Source organism: Ictidomys tridecemlineatus, chromosome 7 (assembly GCF_052094955.1).
Source record: "Ictidomys tridecemlineatus isolate mIctTri1 chromosome 7, mIctTri1.hap1, whole genome shotgun sequence".
In the NCBI taxonomy this organism is placed as follows: Eukaryota; Metazoa; Chordata; class Mammalia; order Rodentia; family Sciuridae; genus Ictidomys; species Ictidomys tridecemlineatus.
This window is the reverse complement of record NC_135483.1, coordinates 46,787,298-46,802,418: the sequence shown is the minus strand read 5'-3', so window position 1 is coordinate 46,802,418 and position 15,121 is coordinate 46,787,298. Positions and strand designations below refer to the sequence as shown.

General features: G+C 37.3%; 1 protein-coding gene across 3 annotated transcripts in view; it reads right to left on the bottom strand.

Annotated features, from left to right (window-relative positions):
• Positions 1–11,449, bottom strand: part of Rmdn1 (regulator of microtubule dynamics 1) — a 35,716-nt gene extending 24,267 nt beyond the window's left edge. For 2 of the 3 annotated variants that reach the window (XR_005737809.2, XM_005328632.5), the window contains exons 1-2: positions 11,182–11,449; positions 3,493–3,610 (exon numbers count right to left, since the gene is read on the bottom strand). Coding sequence is in view for 2 of the 3 variants with exons in the window: in XM_005328632.5 (XP_005328689.1) it covers positions 3,493–3,610; positions 11,182–11,310 (247 nt within the window). In the remaining variant the exon portion in view is untranslated. Of the gene's footprint in view, positions 1–3,492; positions 3,611–8,204; positions 8,319–11,181 lie in introns of all 3 variants that reach the window. The other variant, XM_013360106.4, reaches the window with a different exon arrangement.
• Positions 11,450–15,121: the final 3,672 nt, after the last annotated feature.

Sequence of the window (15,121 nt, the reverse complement as noted above, 5' to 3'; positions counted from 1 at the left end):
AATATAAATACTGTATGATGTTATTAACATGCAGAATCTGAAAGAGTCAAACTTGGAAGTAGATAGTAGAATAGTGGTTACCATGGATGATCACTGGGATGGGGTGAGGTGGCAGAGGGAATAGAGAGAAGTTAGTCTAAGGGTATAAAATTTCAGTTGGGAAGAATAGTTTTTGAGATCTATTGCACAGCATGGTGACTACAGTTATTAATATGTTATATATTTCACAATTCCTAGGAGAGTACATTTTTGTCTTATCACAAAAATACAGTGATGAAATGTTAAGTATCTTGATTTAATCACTTTGAATTATATTCACATATCAAAATATCACATTGTACCACATATACAATTATTACATGTTAATTAAAATTTTTTTGAAGTTAAAATAGGCAGTGTTCAGCCAAAAAGAAAAAGAAAAAGAAAATAAAGCTAAATAAGACCAAAGCAGGCTAAATAATTTTATTTTTTTTGTATTAACTTTTCAGTGTTCCAAATATGCTTTCAAAATACAGAAGGGATTCTAAAATATAGGCCAGTTTTCATTCAAATTTAAATAAAAACAGTGAACTTAGTTTTCAGAGTAAGTCAACCCTCAGAATGTGAAAACATTTTCCTGCCAAGGTTTAATGTTATGAATAGTATTAACATTTAGAGTTATTTTTCTGTTTACATCCTTATATTTTTACACTGAAAGGAAGTTACAACTTTTTTATAGCATATAAATGAACATAGGAATAAACAATTCAGAACAAAAACAATGAGCATGATAGGTGGAATTTTATAACACAATAAACAGATTCATATGTTTTTTGAACCAAATGGCAACCACAAAATATTAATACAACAGAGATTCCTTAAAACCCTTTCTTTGATGCAGTTACTTAGGAACTGTAAAAATAAATACCACACAATCTGAATGCTAGGAAAAAGAGCTAGAGGGCTAAATAAACAGGGCAGTCAATCCACCCCCTTTCCTTTTCCAATGTTTAGGAATCCAAGTTTATTCAAATGCACTCAACTTCCAAAATACATAAGATATCTACTAAATTGAAAACTACTATTTAGTTTGCAGTGGCAATTATATTGGGTAACACTGAAAATCATGAATTTAAAGATGGACACATTTCAGTGGACTACATTAAGGCATGTTTCTCCTTTTTCTTGGACATTCACATGCTGTGATAATCAGTAGGCTGGAGTTTGCAATGATGAAGTAATCTTTTGCTGCAAACTATATTTGGCACTGAAAGAAACACCATGCTGCTGGTTGTGGTGCTATATGCCTGTAATCCCAGCGACTCAGGAGACTGAGGTAGGAGAAATACAAGTTCAAAGCCAGCCTCAGTAAGTTAGCAAGAATATAAGTAACTTAGTGAGGCCCTGTGTCAAAATAAAAAATAAAAAGTGCTGGGGATGTAGCTAAGTGGTAAAGTGACTTTCGGTTTAACCCCGAGTACCAAAAAGAAAGAAAGAAAGAAATACCATGCTGAAGATCTACTGTCAAACCCTTAAATTTGCCTTCATTAACACCTAGGGAGGCAAGTTCATTACTCAAGCCTTTTAATAAGATGCCTATAGCACAGGCAGGCCATCCATTCCAATTCACTTATAGAGATCTTTACTATTTTACTATGATTAATGAATTCCTCTGAAGTGAAATTTTTAATAAGTTTGCTCTCAACAGTCCCCATCTTGGAAACAGGGGTGAAGGGCCAGGTGCCCTTGAGTGGGAAGCATGCTGCCTCATGGGAACACACAGCCATCCACTGGTAAGATAAATTTGCTCCTATAGCATCAATTCTCTGGTTGGTCTGCAGGACTCCCACAGTCCAGCTCAAGGTTGCTCTCTCAAAAGATGGAGGAAGAAAATGGCAAAAAGTAGCTTAAAGGGGCTGGGGATGTGGCTCAAATGGTAGCACGCTCGCCTAGCATGCGTGGGGCACTGGGTTAGATTCTCAGCACCACATAAATGTAAAGATATTGTGTCCACCTAAAAAAACTAAGAAATAAATATTTAAAAAAAAGAAGTAGCTTAAAAACTTGCTGAGGTGTGAAAAGAACCACTAACTGTTTGATATCTCCTCAATTTTGCTATTGCAGCTGTACCCAGCTAGTACATGACTCAAGAAGGCAAATCATCTTAAAATGTTTTCATATGAACATATATTCAGTGATTTTTTTTATGTCATAAAGACACTTCTGAAAAAAGTGTTCTGTGATCACTAAGGCTAAAAACAATTTTGGCTTTGCCTTTCAAAGTGTCATATTTTATTGCCTAGGGAAGCACTAAATCAGTTCTGCAACAATACTAAAACATAATGAAACTAAGACAGAAAAATAAAAATATGGGTTCTAATCTCTGCCACTTTGACTCTTAAAAAATAATTATAAAATTAAAGTTACTGTGAAAAGTCTAGGGAGCTTTAAACAGACGCTTTTTGTATTTATCAAATATTGTCAATGAGCCAGTGACAAATACAAATCCTCTGCTTTGCCTTTCTTTATAAAATGATACATTAAAAAAGTAATAATAAAAAGAAAGCATAGCAGTTCTCAGTTATCTGTTTTAAGACAAAATAGTAGCCAGGTACAATGGCACATTCCTGTAATCTCAGAGACTCTGGCAGGAGGATCCCAAGTTCAAGGCCACCCTCATCAACTCTGAAAGACCCTCAGAAATTTAAGGACACCCTATCTTAAAACGTATATTTTTAAAAAGAAGGGACTGGTAAAATGCTCCTAGGTTCAATTTCCAGTAGCAAATAAAAACAAACAGTCATGGATAAATGACTAGGCAATTAATCATTTTTGATAGCAGTTTCAAATTATTATTCTATTAGAACTTTAAAAGATATTCATCAGCCAGGAATGATGGGCATGTGCCTATAGTCCCAGCAACTCAGGAAAGCTGAGGTAGAAGGCTCCAAACTTCGAGGTCAACATGGGCAACTTAGCAAGATCCTGTCTCAAAACTAAAAAAACAGAAGGGCTAGGAATCCAACTCAGGGATACAGTGCCCCTGGGTTCAATACCTTGTACAACTCCCCATCAAAAAACCTACCTCAAATCAAATGTTTCTTTTCCCAGTCACCTTTTATGATTTAAAAATGAGGACTATAAACCAAAAAGTATTAGTCCAAAAAATTAAAATCATATTTCTCTATATACCAAAATTTTAGCTCTTTCCCTCAGAAAACTGATTTAACTAAATTTGTTTTAAAAATTAGCCAGTCTATATTATACCAAATAAGACTTATAATATTTTTTTCACTTTTCAACCAATTACAAAAATATTAAGTATTAACAAAGTATTTGTTACTAAAGAAATTTTAGTTTGTTAAAAAAAATTAATACATGTACAGAATAAGAGCAAAAAATAACCTGGACTATAACAATATTAGTTTCATTATCTATTCAAAAACAACTGTTAATATCAAAATATCAAACAAAAATAACTCTAAGTCTCCCAGATATTTAGTTTATGCTTACCTTTGGCTGCGGCATGAACAACAGCAGCCTGTGAAATGACTTGATAAGTTTCACAACCCAAATAAGACAAGGCTGAGAATAAAAGGCCTCTTTTCAAAGTTCCTGCGTTACCTATCACCTATGGAAAAACAATATGGCAGAGTTATCCAACTTAGAAAATTTGGAAAAACTGCTACCCCAAGCAAAATTTTACATCAATTTTCTCTCATCTCCAAAGCAATTAATCATAAAAATACGGGATGCTCAAAAATGAATTCTTCAAATTCTCCAGGAAATCTCTTTTAAACCTTACAGGGATAGTGTATTTTATTAAGAAAAAGACTATCTAGAAGTGGTAGCTCATCTAAAACTCAAGTCATGGGCTAAGGATATAGCTCAGTGGTAAAGCACTTGACTCCAAATTCAAGGCCCTGGGTTAGCTCCTCAACACTGCAAAAATAAACAAATTATTAAAAATCACAGTTGTTATGGTAAATGCTGGATTTAAAGACTCAAATTTTTAAGTGGAGGCCTAGATATTACAAACTGTATGAAACAAAATATGAGACATCAACACATGACAAATATCGACTATTGTTAGTGAACAAGACGAAGAGTACAAATACAGTAACTGCAACACATAAAAAACGTACACAGCTTTAAGTGAAAACATGTTTGAAATCACCCATGAAACCCAGAGGTTTTAAATACATGGTGAATAAAACAAAATCATATTCAAACAGATTTAGAAATTAATTTTTATAATCATGGCCAGATTTTTTTCCATTTTCTTTTTCCACCCAGTACTGGAGACTGAACCCAGGGGCAACTTACCATTGAGCTATATCCTCAGTCCTTTCCATTTTTTCAAGGCAGGATCTCAGTGAGTTCCCTGGGTTGGTCTCACACTTGCAATCCTTCTACCTCAGCCTATTGAGTAGCTAGAATTATACGTATGCCCCACCATGCCCGCTATTATAACCATATTCTTGAGACCAATGACAAAGAGGAATGAATATCATTCCAGCAATTTCTTCCTTTTCCTGAATTTTTCCCTTTAAATTTATTCCCATCAGTATAAAAAGTTAGTTTCTTACTTGTATAAAAAACAAAATAAAAATCACAAAACAACAACAAAAAAACCCTTTCCCCTTCACTTCCTATATCTCCTTTCCCATTCTCTCTTTAACTCTCACAAATAAGCCAGGCACAGTATTGCAAGCCTGTAATTTCACAATTTGGGAGGCTGAGGCATGACGATTGTGAATTCAAAACCAGTTTTGGCAACTTGGGCAGCCCTAAGTAACTTAGTAAGACCCTGTCTCAAAAAATATAAAGGGCTGTGGATGTAGTTCAGTGGTAAAGGACCCCTGAGTTCAATTCCAGTACCAAAAAAAAAAAAAAAAAAAGAATCCCCACAACTCCATTGATGTTATTCTAGTAAATGATGCCAAAGATGCTGCTACGTATTGAATATCCCTTATTCAAAATGCTTGAGATCAGAAAGGTTTCAGATGTTGGATTTTTTTTTTTTTTAGATTTTGGAATATTTGCATCAACCTTATAAGATTATCTTGTGGATGATTTATGTTTCATATTCACCTTATTGCACAGCCTGAAGGCAATTTCAATACTTTTAGTGTCTATGTTTTGACTGTGACCCATCACATGAAAAAGCAAATATAAAATTTTCCACTTACAGCACTAAAAAAGTTTCAGATTTTGAAGTATTTAGGATCAGACTCAGGATATTCATCCTGTATTTTCTGTGGTCAATTCTGAATTGTCACCTTACTTGATCTATTTAACAGCATTTGACTGCTGATCACTTCCTCTAAAAAAAAAATCATGAATGTATGTTTGATTTTTAAAAACAGCTTTATTAAGACATGATTTACATACAATAACTACATAAAATGTATAATTTAAGACATGTGTGTGTGTGTGTGTGTGTGTGTATATATATATATATATATATATATATATATATAAATAATATAAAAACCTGGAAAACCATTATCATCACCACAATCAAGATAATAAACAATGCTACAAATTTTCTCTTCACAATGCCCTTCCCAGCACTTCATTGCTACCCTGAAACAATCTGCTTCTGAAATACTACTCTCTTGGATTTCCTTATGTCTTAATGACTTCTCTTTTGTTAGTTCATCTGCAATATCACCTTGCTCATGTCCTGAGCTGAGTCTTCTTCTTTTCTCTATTCATAATCTAACTTTGTCTCATATCATTAATAAGTCTAAAACACTCTTATCTCTAGCTAAATGTCACTCCTAATTTCAGAATCATTTATCTACTGCCTATTCAAAAATTGTCTCTGAAAAACTCTATTAGGCATCTCAAAACAACTGTTCTTTCTACCAAATTCACTCCTCTGGTATTTTTCTCTATCATGGTAAATGGCAACTCTCTTCTATTTGTTCAGTTTAAAAAAGAAAAATCAACGAAAAACCCTGAAGTCATTCTGGACTCCTCCAACCCACATCTGATCCACATTTGCACTTCTGATAAGCATCTAGAGTAGGAATGGGGAATCCACCATATTCCAATTTGCAAAATGCTGTTTCCTTGGTCCAGCATGAATATTCAAGGCATTGCACACAACTGGATTTAAAAAAAAAAAATCTACTGTAAAGTTGTAAAACTAAATTTGTCATGGTCACATCTTCAGCATTTAATTTTTTGAGTTCATGCTTAATTATCAAAAAGAGATGGAGTAAGGGCAAAAGGTATATACATGTGTAGAGGTGTTGCCTGGAAAAAAAGTCAAAAAGACTAGTTTATCAGGCCAGGCCAGTGGTGCAAGCCTATAATTCCAGCAGCTCAGGAGGCTGAGGTACTAGGATAACAAGTTCAAAGCTAGCCTCAGCAAAAGTGAGGCGCTAAGCAACTCAGTGAGATCCTGTCTCTAAATACAAAATAGGGCTGGGGATGTGTCTGGATTGAGAGCCCTTGAGTTCAATCCCTGGGAGGAAGGGAGGAAGGGAGGAAGGAAAGGAGGAAGGAAGGAAAGGAGGAAGGAAGGAAAGGAGGGAGGAAGGAAGGAAGGAAGGAAGGGTTTATTATTAAGTGTCTTAGTTTCCTATTGCTTTTAGGGATAGAGTATATCACATAGTAGAATGCATGTATAGTCCACTATCGCCTAAGGAAATTTGACACTTAGAGTGTCAACTTTCTGTGCTGAAAAAAGGCACAACAAAGAATATCTTGGCTTTCGTAGAAGGGAGAAACTGCAACTCTGTTGGGTGGCTATTTATATTTCTTATTATAAATTTATGATATTAAATTTAAAGCTCAGTTATTCAGCTGAGCTCTTGTTAGTTTGATTAATATAAAGCAGCTCTTTGCTCATCTATGGGAAAGTAAATGAAAATCATGTTTCTGAACTTGAAGAAAAAAAAGAAAGACCCACACCTCAGTGACACCTCCAAGATACTGATAACTTATAAAAATATCTGAAACAGTTGGAACACATTATTTCACTATGTACTCTGAAGTTGCAGTGCATTATTTTCAAAAAATTTCAAAATATTCAAAAAGTATTTGCTGAACAAAAGAAGTAGGCTCTCTCAGACAGTCTTTTTTTTTCAACACTGAGTGTAACAACTTTGTTCCAGGCAGAATTAAAAATATAAGCTCAAGTCAGGTCTGGTGTTGCAAGGCTGTGATCCTAGCAACTGGGGAGGCTGAGGCAGGAGAATCAAAAAGTTTGAAATCCTCCTCAGCAACTTAGTAAGACCTAGACTCAAACATTTTTAAAAATGGACAGGGAGTGTAGCTCAGTAGTAGAGCACCCCTGGATTCAATACCCAGTACCACAAAAAACAAAATTAAACCCATCAGTAGATGAAAAGAAACGTGTCACCACTATCTCCTGCTTTTTCTCTTAAATTCTTGCCAGTTTCTTCACCTTTTTAATATCAGAATTTCTCTGATTAGTATTAGACCTTCTTTTGGTCTATTAAATAAATACTCTCAATCTCTACTATGGCATAATTTACAATTATAGGGTAGATGCTCCAGAATCTGTATTTGTAGCCCAGACCTCAGAAGGCAATCAGCAGACCTAACAAACTACCACCCATCAATGTAAATCTGTTTATATTACCACATTCATCTTAATTAGTCTAAAACCCAACTTATTTCCCCCTTACCCCTCAAGTCTTTCTGTGGTCCTACCCCAATAAATAACACTACCAGAAACCATAGATTCTTCATTGACTTTCCTTTCAACTCCCACACTGCACCTATCTTTTAGGTCCAATAATTCTACATTCTTGATATTCTTTGAATGAATCCACTTATCTCAATTTCCACTAAAGTTCACCACATTTACCTGTCCTACAGCAATGATCTTTTATTTGGTCTCCAGCATTCACTGTAGCTCAAGACAGACTAATTTTTTAATCCAAGTATGATCAAATGACTTCCTCATTCAAAATGTTTAACAGTCTGGGCCCAGTGGCACATGCCTATAATCCCAGCTACTTGGGAGACTGAGACAGGAGAATGGCAAGTTCAAGACCAGAGTCAACAATTTAGCAAGGCTCTCAGAAACTTAGTGAGATCTTGTCTCAAAAAATAAAAAGGGGAGGGCAGGGAATGTATCTAATGGTAAAGCACCCCTATTAAATTCCAAATACCAAAAAAAAAAAAAAAAAGAAGAAGTAGTAAAACACTTAACAGTTTAGACTAGAATCAGAAATACTTACCATGGTTTATAAGGTTTTTAGAATCTGGTTGTGGTAGGCAGCCTCTAAAAATCTCCCCAATAATCCTGCCTTCTTATAGTCACACTCTCGTATGTATGCTGAGTTTATTGCCTCCTTTCCAAGAAATAGAATACAACAGAGCTAATATTATATCCAAGATTAAGTTATTATTTTAAAAAATCATTTACACATGCTCTCATTTGTTCTCTTGGATCACTTGCCTGCCCAGGGGGTAAGCCAGTGACTTTGAATTGCTGGCAGCAGTGGGCAGAAGAGAAAGTGTGCCTACAGCCATGCAATCACATTGAACTTGGAAGCAGAACTTCCCCTTTACCCCAGACCTCAGCAGCTGACAAGTGTGACTCAACCTCAGGAGAGACCTTCTTCTGCTTGAGGTAGGTAGCTAAGCTGCACCTGAATACCCAACCAATAGAATCCAGGGATAATAAACCTTGTTGTTCTAAGCAATCTGCTAAAATTGTATTATAGTTAAAAATAATGAAACACTTAGTCCAAGTGAAATAGCTCATAGGCACCACAAGAATGTCACACCCACTGCCCAACTTACTTTCAAGATTAAACTGAGAGCCTGGCGAGATGGTGCCTGCCTGTAATCCCAAAGGCTCAGGAAGCCCAGGAAGGAGAAGCGCAAGTTCAAAATCAGTCTCAGCAACTTAGTTAGACCCTAAAAATTTAATGAGACCCTGTCTCCTAAATAAAATATTAAAAAGGGCTGGGAATGTGGCTCAGTGACTAAATGCCCCTGGGTTCAATCCCCAGGTACCAAAAAATAAAAAATAAACTGAGTCCCACAAGCAGTCTAATAGAAATGACAGAATTGCAACTACAATATCCCGACATCCTTTCTTAACACTATGCATATTAAAAAAACAACTCAGAAATAATTTCTTAAAATAAAGCCCCAAACCCAAATTGCATGTGTGTGTGTGTATTTCTGTGTAGGAAGCTTTCTGTTACACCACAGTAGTTTAAAAGTCTATCTACAAGAGTACCCTTTTCTCCACATCCTCGCCAGCACTTGTTGTTGTTTGACTTCATAGTGGCTGCCAATCTTACTGGAGTGAGATGGTATCTTAGGGTGGTTTTGATTTGCATTTCTCTGACTGCTAGAGACGGTGAGCATTTTTTCATGTACTTGTTGATTGATTGTATATCCTCCTCTGAGAAGTGTCTGTTCAGGTCCTTGGCCCATTTGTTGATTAGGTTATTTGTTATCTTATTGTCTAATTTTTTTCAGTTCTTTGTATACTCTGGATATTAGGGCTCTATCTGAAGTGTGAGGAGTAAAAATTTGTTCCTAGGATGTAGGTTCCCTATTTACCTCTCTTATTGTTTCTCTTGCTGAGAAAAAACTTTTTAGTTTAAGTAAGTCCCATTTGTTGATTCTTGTTATTAACTCTTGTGCTATGGGTGTCCTATTGAGGAATTTGGAGCCTGACCCCACAATATGTAGATCGGAGCCAACTTTTTCTTCTATCAGACGCAGAGTCTCTGATTTGATATCAAGCTCCTTGATCCATTTAGAGTTAACTTTTGTGCATGGCGAGAGGAAGGGATTCAGTTTCATTTTGTTGTATATGGATTTCCAGTTTTCCCAACACCATTTGTTGAAGATGCTATCCTTCCTCCATTGCATGCTTTTAGCCCCTTTATCAAATATAAGATAGTTGTAACTTTGTGGATTAGTCTCTGTGTCCTCTATTCTATACCATTGGCCCACCTGCCTGTTTTGGTACATGCTGGTGGGACTGCAAATTGGTGCGGCCAATTTGGAAAGCAGTTTGGAGATTCCTGGGAAAGCTGGGAATGGAACCACCATTTGACCCTGCTATTGCCCTTCTCGGACTATTCCCTGAAGACCTTAAAAGAGCATGCTACAGGGATGCTGCCATATCGATGTTCATAGCAGCACAATTCACAATAGCTAGACTGTGGAACCAACCCAGATGCCCTTCAATAGATGAATGGATAAAAAAAATGTGGCATCTATACATAATGGAGTACTATGCAGCAATAAAAAATGACAAAATCATAGAATTTGCAGGGAAATGGATGGCACTAGAGCAGATTATGCTTAGTGAAGCTAGTCAATCCCTAAAAAACAAATACCAAATGTCTTCTTTGATATAATGAGAGCAACTATGAACAGAGCAGGGAGGAAGAGCAGGAAGAAAAGACTAACATTAAACAGAGACATGAGATGGGAGGGAAAGGGAGAGAAAAGGGAAATTGCATGGAAATGAAGGGAGACCCTCATTGCTATACAAAATTACATATAAGAGGTTGTGAGGGGAATGGGAAAATAAACAAGGAGAGTAATGAATTACAGTAGATGAGGTAGAGAGAGAAGATGGGAGGGGAGGGGAGGGGGTAGTAGGGGATAGGAAAGGTAGCAGAATACAATAATTACTAATTGGGCATTATGTAAAATTGTGGATGTGTAACCGACGTGATTCTGCAATCTGCATTTGGGGTAAAATTGGGAGTTCATAACCCACTTCAATCTAATGTATGAAATATGATATGTCAAGAGCTTTGTAATGTTGTGAAAAAACAATAAAAAAATGTTTACTGAAGTAAAAAAATAAAAGTCTATCTAGCAGACTCAGCTAACAGCTGGAATTGCTAAAAGTGAAAATTATTTCAGAGCGGCCAAAGTTCTTTCTCCGTCCTGTTCTCTAGGTTTTCACAAAGGAAGGTCAGCCAGCAGGCAGCTTCTCAATGAGACATACCCACTACTTCTCTGACCTAAGCCCAGTTTTCTAAGGAGAGGAGGCTTGCGGAAGGTCAAGGACCAGACCATCGCGGTCAAGGGGCGCGGTCCAGGCACACTTGCCCCTGAGTTTCCTCCAGGGTTCTCTTTCCCACAGATGGCACGGAGCCTCCCAGCCGAGAGCTGGCGGGAGTCCGAACCCACTCGGTAGGGAGGGAGAGGGAGCCAGGGCAGCGAGGTTACCTCAGGGCCGCGGAATCGCCCGGGACAGCACTGCTCACGGCTGCCCCAAGTCCTCTTCGGAAACCGAGTACCCGGAACAGCTCCACGTGCCAAAGGGAGAAAGCGCCACACTCGCGAGGCCAGCGCCATGACCTACACGTCCCCGGCCTAGCCCTTGATGTCAGGCCGCCACGGACCCGCCTAGGACGGAGCAAAGAACACCTCAGTCTTCCCACAGAGAAATGCCACCCCGATCCCCGCTTCCTGGCCAGTGCCTCTCAGTTCTCACCGCTTCCGATCCACGACTTCCGGGGGCGGGAGAGATCCCGAGTGGGTGGGGCTTCGTGGGCCTGCTGCGCCTGTGCCCAGTGGGCTTGGGCAGTGAGTGACAGCGCGCAGCCGAGCCGTGGGGCGAGCTAGTCAGCCAACCCTCCGCTGGCTCCTGAGTGCTTTCGGCTCCGCGCTCTTTCTTGGTTTTGGTAAAAGGATAGATCACCAGAACAGAACTGAAGGCTTTGAAATAGACCCGAGAATAGGTGTGTGGAAGAAAAAAAACAAAATCAAAAGTCGGTGACGCCTGGCATTAAGAGGTTCTTTTTGGAAATAAATACGTGGAATGAATCCGCCCACATAAGAAAGTGAAAGGAAAAGAATGAGAAACTGGAGGGAAAGACTCAAGAGGGGAAGTGAGAAGCCAAAGAAAAGAAATGAAACCCTTAAAGCATGAGCTGGTCTTAGACTATGAAGAAGAGGACTCTAAACAAGATGCTGGTGCTGGACTGGGGAAAGTTCAGTGCGAGAGCGCTTACCTAGAATGGAGGAGAGACTCCCGGTTCTGTCCCCAGTATCGTCAAACAATAAAATCAGCACTGCTGTATGGTATGGGATATGTAGCATAAAACCTGGTCTCTCCTCAAAATCTTCACTAGGTCAGTGTTTCTCACCAGAGTAGAATTCTTACAAAGGGAATAAGTAAATTTTGAGCCCAACCTCAAGGCCCTTGTGGGTGAAAAACACAGGCTGCAAATGGAGTACTACTGTATGGAGTACTTGAGAAAATCGTCAATAAGAGAAGGTAGTCATAGTTTTAAAAAAAGTAGCTTGTATTTATATGGTACTTTTCATACTACACAGTGAATTAAGACACATTTCCTTTGATGTTCCCAATTGTGAAATAATGGGCATCCCAGGTTGCCAAATGAGAAAAAGTATGGCTTAAAATTTTGTTAACGAAATCACTTTTCCTATTTTTTTTTAAATTTTTTTTTGATGCGGAAGGATCCAGATCAAGGTGCACATACTACTAGGCTGGCACTCTGCCATTGAGCTGTGAGCTACATCTCCAACCCTTCAGTGCTCTTCCCAGTGTATGATTGCTGCCTTCACTGCTTCGTGGGTATTGAGGATTTCATCAGTGATATCTCTATTTTCTTTGCTTCTGAAGTATATTTTTAAAAATATGTACATCTTCCCAACTTCTGAAATCTATAGTCTTTTTACCAGAGGGGAACGAGTTTTATTGTATTTTAGATTTTCTACCAATGACAACCGCAATATTGTTAAACAACATGTTTACACTATTGGATTCCATGATAAACCTGAAATTCATTTTCTGGTATCTCTGCTGCAGTGATTTGTGAGTGTGTGATGCTGAGGACGGAATCCTCACATGGTAGTAAATTTTTAATTACAATTTTCACTTAGAAAATAATTAAATCCTTAGGAAAGTTGCAGGAACTGACATATACTCTTCACTTATATTCAGCCATTGTTGATTTTCTCACATTTGCTCTTTCTTGAGATATATTCCATGTAATATGCATATTATGTTCCTATTATATTCTGTTAAACCTTTTGAGTATAGAGTGCATGTATCATGATTCTTTTCTCTTAGAAACAGACATTCTCAGTATAATTATCAAATTCAAGAAATTGAAATTGACAGAATATTATTATTATACAAACAAGTTTTACTGGTGTCCCAATGTTGTTTGAACTCTTTTTCCTCAATTGGAGATCAAACCTGGATTATGAATTTTATTTAATTTTAATTTTTTTAGTTTCATTAAATGTGTAGTATTTCCTCAGCCTTTATTTTCACTTAAATATTTTCAAAATGTATAGTCCCATTGTTTCATAGCAGAATTGCTCAACCTTGGCAATACTGACATTTTGGGGATAATTTTTGTTGTTGTGGAGGCTTTCCTGTGCATTGTAAGGTGTTTAATAACAATCCATCTTCTACCAGTTGCATCTTCTCCCAGTTTGACAATGAAAACTATCTCCCAACAGAGCAAAATGTTCCTGAGGGTAGAGTTACCAGATTAAAAAAAAATACAAGACATTGTATACATTTTTAATTTCAGATAAACAACGATCTTTTTTTTTTTTTGCAGTATGGGAGATCAAACCCAGGATATTAAATATGCTAGGCAAGAGCTTTACCACTAAGCTATATCCCCAGCCCTCACAAATAATTTTTAGTATAAGACATACTTATATTGAAAAATTATTTGTGGTCTATCTGAAATTTAGATTTAGCTAGGCATTCTATGGCAACCCTACTCCATTTGCCATTATTGAGAATCATTGGTATTTAGCCTGTGTTTAAATCTGGGCTTGGTTGATTACTTCCAAATGATTCTCATGATTCAATTTAGGTCGTGCACTTTTTGTAGGAACATTAAGTGGTATATCCTCTCCATGGCATCACATAATGAAGTTTTGGATGTGATTTTGCCTTATTATTGGCACATGGGATTTTCCCCCATTATTTTTGTGCTGGGGATTGAACTCAGGGTCTCATGAATACTAAGCATGCCTCTGAGATCCTACATTACTTGGTCTCCATCTCATCCCTGACCTTACTCTTACTATTCCTCTCCTTGCTCACTTCACTCCATCTATGCAGGATTTTATTTCATAGAAAATGAAAGGACAGACCTTTGCACTTTCCTTTTCCTCTACATGCAAAGCTCTGTCCCTAAATATCCTCATCTTCCCAGCCTGAAATGGGATCTTATTAAAAGGTACAACAGAAGAACTGGAAGTATAGCTCAGTGGTATAGTTCTGCCTAGCATGTACAATACCCTGGCTTCAATTCCCAGCACTGACAAAACAAACAAAAAATAGTTTAAATAAAGCATTTTGTTTTCCTGCTTTAAGTCTTTGGCTGCTGTTTTCCTAGCTTACAAAATCTATGCTATCTGCTATCTTGCTCTTGTTTGTTTAGCCTTGAATCCCTGCCCTTTTCTTTCATCCAGGCCTCAGGCCTACTACATGATATTCTTTCTGCCAGAAATCCTACCCATTCCACTACCTGATAACTTCTCCCTCCCCCAACTATGCAATATTTAATTAATCTGTATTTGTCCTTTAGCTCTCAGCTTAAATGTCACTTGCTCAGAGAAACTTCTCTTGATTTCTCTTAATATACTCTCATTTCCTTTATGGCCTTAAGTACATTTTATAATTTCACTTTTATCTTTGTGAATATTCATTAATCTGAAGTGTAAATTTGGAGGTAATGTGCACTTTCACTACACTGTAAACTTGATGACCATGCCTGATATTTTTGTTGTTGTTCTTAACAGTTCCTGTCACAATTCCTCCATTTGTTCAACAAATATTCACCGTGTAGCTGTGATATCCTTCTTAGTCTTTTAGATGTAACAAACAGAATAATTCCTAATGGAGAATATATTCTAGTTGAGGAAACACAGTCAGTAAATAAAATAAATAATAAAAGATGTAATATGTTAGATGGCAATAAATGCTAATGAGAAAAATAAAGTAGAAGGGGTATAAAGTATATTCCCATGTAGGTAGTGGAATTTTATTTTACTTTTTTTTCCTCAGTGTTGGGGATTGAACTCAGGGCCTCACATATTCTGTACCATTGAGCTACATCCCCCAGCCCAGGCATTGCAATTTGGATTAAGGTGATGGCCAAAGAAGATC